General features: G+C 33.1%; 2 protein-coding genes across 2 annotated transcripts; both read left to right on the forward strand.

The window, feature by feature from the left end:
* The first annotated feature begins 3,104 nt into the window (after positions 1 to 3,104).
* On the forward strand, positions 3,105 to 3,809 carry LOC125221500 (uncharacterized). Its single transcript, XM_048123618.1, has one exon. The coding sequence runs from the start codon at positions 3,105 to 3,107 to the stop codon at positions 3,807 to 3,809; it is 705 nt and encodes a 234-aa protein (XP_047979575.1).
* Positions 3,810 to 6,426: 2,617 nt separating this feature from the next.
* Positions 6,427 to 7,385, forward strand: LOC125223827 (uncharacterized). Its single transcript, XM_048127123.2, has one exon. The coding sequence runs from the start codon at positions 6,487 to 6,489 to the stop codon at positions 7,288 to 7,290; it is 804 nt and encodes a 267-aa protein (XP_047983080.1). The 5' UTR covers positions 6,427 to 6,486; the 3' UTR covers positions 7,291 to 7,385.
* Positions 7,386 to 9,651: the final 2,266 nt, after the last annotated feature.

Genomic DNA, 9,651 nt, shown 5'->3' on the forward strand with positions numbered 1-9,651 from the left:
AACATCTCCTAAATTCCTGTGCCCAAAAGAAAGGGATCTAATATGTAGGGACGGAGGGAGTATTTCATTTATCTTCATTCGATAATTTGAACCCTTTACTTTTTCAGTCAGTGACAAAAGCTAGATTAGGCTATGATCCTTTAGAAGTTGATGTTGAGGATATGGTTCACTTTGCTAAAGAAAGGCCTCAGGTATGTTTTGACCCTTAAAATGTGAACTAACTGCTCATTCTTTTTTATTTATTATACTCAACTAATCATCTGCTTGTTTTGCATTATTGTAACTTTTCAGATAATGGCATTATATTCCGCTTCCAATGCTGTTTCAATCTTCTATCTGTATATGGCTTGTGTACGCCCCTATATCTTCTCCTTAGTCGCCATACTTCCATTGCCCCCGGATGAAGTTTTAAGAAAAACAAGACAAACTCTCTTTGAAATTCTTTTTGTGGATCAGGTAAATCATTAAATCCCTAATACATTATGCTTCATATTTTAACCATTGGCCACTGATTATTTCATTTACGAAGGTCTTGTTTGATTATTTGTCTTGTCAATATTCTAGCTTTGTATTTTTCTAAAATACTTCATCTCCCATGATCTCTTTTAACTATGTGATTATACCTGTTACTTTTTGTCATTTTATTCTTGTAGGCACACAAAGCAAATGTAATATGCCCTACTAAACACTCATTTGATCCTGAGAAATTTCAGGACAATCTATACTCTATTTTTAATCTATGTCGTCAATTTTAATACACATGTTAGTCTCTATGAAAATAGTAGTATTATATCTTGTTCTCTGTATATATAGTTAGTGGGTAAAATTATCACATTCTTCTATAATTCTCCACAACTTATTTGAATTTTGTAGATATTTTTAATAAGGAGAGTCCTAGATTTTTTAATAAAACAATTAATTTAATACTTTTTTATGTCTAAAAGGTTCTTTATAGTTTAATGGTATAAAGTACTTCCTCCGTTCCTAAGTAACAGAGGCGTTTCGTTTTGAATAATCATTTTGAAAAATAATAAAAAGAGTAAAGTAAGAGAAAGAATATTGTAGATAAGACTCTTCACTACATTATTCTCTCTCTTAATTTACTCTCACTCCACTTTAACTATCTATTATCATTTTTTTAAAACGAGAGCTTAAAACGAAACGCATCTATTACTGTGGAACGGAGGAAGTACATTAGTTTAACATGGGATTTTGAAATACGATTGGAAAAATGTATATTATGTTTCCTATAACTAAAAACTTTAGAACAAGTTAAAATAATTTAATGCAAAATTCATAAAGTAAAATAGAGAAACATTAAAGATACTCCCTACATCTGGAAAGAGGAGTATTATTAGTGTATAAAGTATGTAGTGTGTGCACTATGTGTATAGACTATAGTGTGTGTAGTGTGAATTTGTTATATCTACTATTAAAAATTTCTGAAATTTTAGCTTTATTATGAATCAAAAAATTATAAAATTGAGACAATATTGAATTTAAATATAATATAAAATATTATAATTTTATTAAAATTTAAAATAAGAAGAAAGAAGAATGAAATGGAATGGAATGATCATTCTTTAACTAATTAAATGGGTGGAATAACTATTCTAATGTGGCCAAACAAAGGAATGGAATAATGATTCTTAAGAAAATAAAATACCAAGCAAAGAAATAGAATGTAGGTAGGATTATCACTGATCACTCCATCATACCAAGCAGCCCCTTAGGTTTTAGTGGATCGGAGCTGCATAAATCTCATACTAGTTGTTTCTTGTTTCTTGTAAGGTAAACATGATTTATAATCAAAATATATTCCATTTGATTCTTTGTATATAGGGATGAGATTTTTATATCTTCTTTTTTAATATTGAACGAAAGTAAATGTCTCTACAATTAGTTCTTTTTCTTATGTCTCCTCTTCTAGCTTTTTCTTATGTCTCCCACTCCAAATCTCGGATTGTTGGATCAATCAATAATTAGCAAATCAACCAATTTCATAGGATTGAGAGTATAAATTAAATCTAATGACACATAAGTGCTTCCTTGTCTGCCTAACATAGCCTATCATGCCAACTCATTTCTTCCTTTTCACCAAACCCTTTAGCACCTACCAATAATATTGATGTTGAAATCATTGGTTTTGTTCAAGGTTTCTAGTGTAGTAATTAGTACACACTACTTGTGTCGAAACAATGCTAAGCTAATTTACAGCATCCAAATTGATCATGTCTTTTGGAAATGGTAGTAGTGAATATTATATTCTTGAAATAAAGTTCTTTCATGGTCAATGTTTTCTAAACATAGTTCTATTGCAATATTAGGCAAAAATGAATAGTGGAGTACTATATAATTCTTGTATGGTAGGATTCATTTATATTTAAAAAATGTTAGCAGCCATTAGCAATAGAAATTCAACGTCGTACGTACAAATACGTTGAAAGTCCTTCAAGTGACATAAAATAAAAATGGGACTAGAATTGGTCGAATGAATCATAGTATTGATTGGGCAGGCAAAGAGACAAATATAAAATCTAGCATTAGTCCATGGTCAATATTCAATGCAATTTAAAGCCATCACCCTAATCTTTACAAAATAACATTATACTATGCTGGATTGCTAGTGAAAACCCCAACAAAGTCAATATAAAAAATACAATCACTAATCATTCCACAAATTGCTGTCCATATATATATATATATATATAGAGGGAGGAGTTTGTGTTAAAATGACAATTCATCTTAAAGTGACACCGTGACATCACTTATACAACAATATTATAAACGCTACACAGCAATATTACAAACGCTACACATCAATCTATAGATTGTTGTATAGTGTGTCGGATATTGCTGTTCAAGAAAAATTATTGTACAAAGACCAGCATATTGCTGCCCGTCTTTTTTGAGATTTTTTTTTTTTTTTTGCCACGTGGCAGCTTATTATTCGTCCACGTGTACAAATGATTGACTAAAAATGGTGGTATGGTGTTATTTTAAGGGGCGATGGCACGCTAACATGCCCATATATATATATATATAGACAATCACCAACAATTTGCAAAATTAATCAACACCACCATTTCTCAAACTCTCTTGAAATGGACATTAGGTCTATCAGTCTCCCATCAAGGCTGCATCCAACTCAATTCGAAGCTCAACTAGAGAAGCTCAGATCCATTTCTCTCACCTCAAACTCCATCATCTCCAGCCTAGCAACGCTGGCCGAGCTCTACAACAACAACTCCATCAACAGCAACCTCACACAAATTAGATCGATCGACCACGCCCTCGAGGCATCGGTCGCGCTCCTCGACTGCTGCAGCAGCATCCGAGAAGTGGCACAAATAGCGAAGGAGAGCGGCCGAGCGCTCCAGTCCGCGCTGAGGCGGAAGGGCCTCCAAAACGACGTCGCTTCTTACGCGGAGTCACGGAAGCGGATGAAAAAATGCGTCAAGAAAAGCCTCAAGGCGCTCGAGAAGTTCGAGGGCGGGACGGATGCTTTGAGGGGCGTCGCCGTGGGGGTGTTTAGGAGCGCGTTGCTCTTCTTCTCATCGTCGTCGTCGTCGTTTTCGGTTAGGGCGAGGGTGGTGCGTAACAAATGTGAACATGAAGGTGTTGTGAATGAGGTTGGATGTGTGGATTTGGCTTTGAGGGATATTGGTGGATTTGATAAGGAGAGGGTGTTGGTGAGTTTGCAAAATCTTGATTGTTGTGTTGGTGGGATTGAAGAGGGTTTGGAGAGGGTGTTTAGGGAATTGGTGAGAAGTAGGGTTAATCTTCTTAACATTCTCACTGATCATTAGTGATTTGAGTATGATAAGAGGTTGCAAATTTTTGTAATTTTGTGATTTGAGAAATGTTGATACTCCATAATATTGAGTGATTTAAAATTCTATGTATTTATAGAGTATTCTGTGATTTAAGTTTTAATCCCCTTGTGTGCCATGTAACTAAAAATCCTTTGACCCATCTCATATATACCATGGAAGTAGGGCTGACAATTTTTGACACGACACGATAACACGACACGAACCGGCACGAAATTAATGGGTTTGGGTCAGAGCTTATTGGGTTCGTGTCCTTATCGGGTCGACCCATTAAGGACACGAAAATTTCGTGTCGTGTTCGTCTTATCCGTTAACAATGTGTGTTCGTGTCGTGTTCGTGTTATCCGTTAATAAATAATATATTAATATTATTAATTCTTATTATTTTCATTTTTCAATACTTATTAAATGACTCTTAAATCTCATTTTTCAATACGTGTTGTTATCGTGTCGTGTTGACCCGAAGTGGTTCGTGTCGTTAATGGGTTCGTGTCGTGTTCGTGTCTGAGGGTAGCGGGTCGTGTTCGTGTTCGTGTTTGAGGTTTTCTTAACGGGTCGTGTTCGTGTTTGTTGTTATCATGTTCGTGTCGTTATCGTGTCGACACGATAACGACCCGACACGCACGATTTGCCAGCCCTACATGGAAGTCAAGTTTAAATCTCATTAGTTTCCTTCCTATCTTAATGCTTAAAAGAAAAATACGTACATCGATAAGCATTAAAAGGTTCTAACGTATCACCTTCAATACATTTTATAGTAACAAAAAAGGTTAACATAAATATAATAACAAATTAATTAATTAATGGAGTAGCTTATATATACTCTCGAACTAGCTTACGAATATACTATTAGCAAATTTATTCAACCTTATAAGTCAAGCATTATCAACACGACAACACATATGCCAAAGTATTATTCCTCGTGTCTCCCAATAGTGTACAACAATTACTAGTGCGTACATTTTTTGTGTACGTCCACTAAAAATAGTACTAATACATTTCTTTTTATATTTTATTATATGATCTCATACTCTAATTTGCACTAAAAATAGTACTAATACATTTCTTTTAACATTTTATTATATGATCTCATGCATACTCTAATTTATATTTATCATAAATGCCTCTAACCAATCAAAAATCATACCTTTTTACATAATTGCATCACATAAATAAATAAAATAATTGCATCACATAAATAAATAAATAGAATAAAGGTTGAGAAAAAAGACAAAATAGGCTGTTCTGTATCTTCTCTTGACATAGACTGATGGCTGGATTCAAAGTAAGGGAGAAATAAATTTGTTGGCATTTTTTATGTATTTTTTGAAAGATTGAATCGCAAAATCCGGTTGGCCAACTTTGAATTTATTATTTACTCAACCTATACATAAATTGGGAATGGGTATGAGATTTTGTGTTGAAGTGGCCAATGTGACATGCGCAACGTGTCGTGTGACACTAAGAAATAAATAACCAAAATGGAATTGGTGCATTATTGGATGACCTATATTAAATTGGAAATATTTAAGTAAATAAGACACGTGGCGAGTGAGGAGTCGGCCACTCATGTCTTCCCAAATGTATGGGATTCGCAGAGCAGAGCGCAGTGATATTGCGCTTTTTCATTTATTAATATGTATTCATTTTAATAATAGATTTAATTAATCAGAACGCTATCAAAAGTAAAATAGATTTATTTTACATATATGCATTATTCAGTATTAATGGCTAGTGTAACACATGTGTTTGTTAAAAGACTGACACGAACAATTTAATCATTTATTTGGTGAATTGTGTAAAATATTAGGAAAGTAATTCAACCACTCACTTGAGTCACTCCAAATAAAGCAATACTTCCTCGTTTTATAGTATTTTCTTTTCGATCAATCCACAAAAATAAATTTTACTTAATTTTTATTATTTTGTAGTAAATGAGTCTGATCATAATCTCCTCATTATAGTTACCTTCCCTATTCCTATGACTGATAATATCAATCAGACGGTTAAGATTAAAATTAAGTAACTAATCGCGTGTTACATTATTAGTCCTATTCTGTGCATTACGAAGATATAAGAGTAAAAAGGCATTGAAGGCCAATAAACAGGATTTTTTTATTTCATTAATATTTTATTAAAACCAATATACTAGTATAAAACTAGAATGCATACTTGTATTTTTTATTTTTTATTTTTTATTCTCTCTGCAAGAAAGCTAAATATAGATTTTGTGTATCTCAATGAGCACGTTATGCGTTGAGCTTTTCAGAATAAAAGAATTGAAATTTTGTGATTGTTGGCTTCAAATGAATTAAAGAGACATTGCATTTGCATGAAGGCCACGTAACCACCAAATTTTATTGCTCAATGTTATCAAGCCACCTGCCCTATCAATTCACTACATTTTACTATTATTTGATCATAATTTGTCCCTTTTTGATTTAATAAATTTGATAATTTATCATTACTCAATTAAAAAACATAAATCTAATAAGGCCAAAATGCAACATCACCAATTTCTGCCGCTAAATTAAATTCACGCTTGTCCCTATAAATACACCTCTTCTTTTCCGAATTCTTCAACCAGCTCAATCTCAACAAATATCCAACGCCTTCTCTTTCAAAATTCAATCGAAGAAACAAAATCAACGAAATGGCGATCTCACAAACAAAATTCAGATCAATCAGTCTACCTTCGAGATTAGATCAAGTGAGCTCACACAATTTCGAATCGGAATTCGAGAAATTGAAATGCGGATCTGCTAGCTCAGATTCGATTCAATCCGGTCTCGTCGCGCTCGCGCAGCTCTACAATTCGTTTGAGGAGTTTTCTCAGAAATCAGGAGCTCAATCGATGGAGGAATCTCTCTCGCAATCCGTCGATCTGCTCGACGCGTGCAGCGCGATCCGAGATCTGCTCCAGATGATGCGAGAAAACGTGCGCGCGCTTCAATCGGCGATGCGGCGGAAGGGCGCGGATTCGGAATCCGTCCAAAACGACGTCGCCGCGTACTTCTCCTTCAGGAAGAGGATGCAGAAAACCGTCGCGAAAACGCTAAGAAGCCTCAAAAAATCGGAGAGCGCGATCGTCGGAGGCGGATCGAGCCATTCGGTGAACGCGGACGGCGATTTCGGCTTCTTCTTCAAGCAATTGGCTGGAATCACGATCGCGAATTTCAGGAGCGTGCTGGTGTTCCTGTCGTACGCGGCGGCGCGGCCGGGCGGCTGGTCGCTGGTTTCGAAGCTGGTGGCGGCGAAATCGGGGAAGGAGAGGAGCGGTGTGAATGAGGTTGAGAGTTTGGATTTGGGGCTTCAGGGGAAAATGAAGTGTGATGTGCAGAAAAGGCTGCAAATCGTTGATGAAATTATTGAGGAATTTGAGGGAGGATTCGAGAGATTGTTCAGGCAATTGGTTCAATCTAGGGTTACATTGTTGAACATTCTCACCGATCAATGATCATTGATATGTATATTCATTTGAGTGAATATCTCCATGTATAGAGGATGATTACAATTTTTGATAAATATATATTCGGGTCACAAATTTTCATATTTCTGGCGCGTTTTCATTAGCCGTTGATAAATTGTTGAACAATAAAGAAGTATATACTTTGAGACGATACTCAGATAAAATACAAGATAAAAAAAAACGAGATATATTATCACGGGATAAGTTTTTGAGAAAGATAAGAAACGAAATACTATATACTACTATAAACATGGCCTCTAGTCATGAGCAATAGCGAAAACTGAGCAATCCCGTACAAAACAAAGACGTGTTTTTATTAGATGTTGATAAATTGTTGAACAATGAAGAAAAATATACTTTGATTAGATGTTGATAAATTGTTGAACAATGAAGAAATATATACTTTGAGACGATATCTATACATATATAAAAGCCGAGTTTTGAGCAATATTTTGAATATGTATAAATTTTGGGAATAATTATAAATATTACTTAATAAGTTATGTTTATAATTTATGTAGCCAAGTGAAATGTTAATGCCATTAAATGTATAACTATATACTATGTAGTCAAATGATGTTAATGCCATTAATTTGGTATAACTATAAATTAATATCCACTAAACTATAAATTAACGTCAGCTAAAAGTATCTGAATCATTTAGCTATTTTTTCGAACAATATGTCATTTGCCATAATTTATTAAGGAGACGGCAACATATTTATATACTATGTAGTCAAATGGAGGATGTTAATGCCATTAATTTGGTATAACTATAAATTAATATCCACTAAATTATAAATTAATGTCGTCTAAAAGTATCTGAATCATTTAGCTATATTTTTAAACAATATGTCATTTGCCATAATTTATAAAAGAAACGGCAACAGATTTCATACAAAAATAGCACCTAAGTCAACGAAATGGCAAAAGTTGTAATGTAGGGTAACAATATGTCATTTGCCATAATTTATAAAAGAAACGACAACAGATTTCATGCAAAAAGAGCACCTAAGTCAACGAAATGGCAAAAGTTGTAATGTAGGGTATGTAGTTGATTTTTGTTTGAAATTATTACATGTAGATGGTGAAAAATTGGCTTATGGAATAGATTGCGCCGGTGTAGGACAAGAAAGGTGCAGAAGATGATAACTGGTGATGAAGAAGGGCACCCGAACTAGATGGAGGCGGATAAAAGATATCGGGAAAAATGATAAGGTAGAGATGTATTGGAGTACAAAGAGAAGTCGGAGGGTAATGTTTTAATATGAATAAGTTACTATACCTAATAAATTGTTTGTTAGCAATACATTTTCTAATTAGTTGACCCAATTATATAGGTGAAGGGTTTACATGATTATTTTTTTATGAGACATATATGATATAACAAATTCTTATGGATTTATGTGATGACTTGGATTAATGTGATGAATTTATTATTTAATTTAATAAATTACTCTCTTCGTCCGCCATTAAATGTCTCATATTTGACCGACACGGGTTTTAAGAAATTGTTTAACTTTATGAAGTAAAGTGGGTAGAAAAGTTGGTGGAATGTGAGACTTACTTTTATATATTGGTTTTGTAATAAAATGTGAGTGAAATGAGTTAGTGGAATGTAGGGTACACTTACCAATTATGGTAAAAGAGAAATGAGACATTTATTGGCAGACGGACGAAAAAGGAAAAATGAGACATTTAATAGCGGACAGACGGAGTAGATCTTTGAAATTGATAAAATATGAAGGTAGATTATATTTATTATATTTTTCTATGACAATGGTTTCCATATTTTGAACATTATAAATTGTATATTAATAAGTTCATATTTATGGTGTTAGACATTAAATTTTACTATTTATTGTTTAAATAATATTGTTCTTTTTATATCAAAAAATGTTTTAATCAATATATGTGTTTTCGTTGTTTTAATATAATTTTAAATATTATACTAATTGCATAATTGATTTTAACATTTTACTTAAATTACTCAAGATTGACATTGTAGTTATTAGTTGTGATTAATTTTACTATATTATAATTTTATTTTTATACTTAATTATTGCTATATTCATACATCTATTTAATAAAAAAAATTATAGGAGTATTAAATATACAAATTGTAACTTGTGGAAGTACAATTGTATATGAAATTGAGAAAACCATCTTAAACCTACTTACCACATCTCTCCCGAAAAAAATGATCAATAAAGATTGCCTATTAATTCTCGTGATGATCTGAATTCCTAACCTATTGAATTGAGAAAAAATATTTTGTCAATTGAGTAGTGTTTCATCGTCTTCTTATTTTAGTATTTTTATTGTACGGAATGTGTTCAAATAAATAAT

Source organism: Salvia hispanica, chromosome 1 (assembly GCF_029641045.1).
Source record: "Salvia hispanica isolate PSC_SH4W2 chromosome 1, Shi_PSC_v1, whole genome shotgun sequence".
Lineage (NCBI taxonomy): Eukaryota > Viridiplantae > Streptophyta > Magnoliopsida > Lamiales > Lamiaceae > Salvia > Salvia hispanica.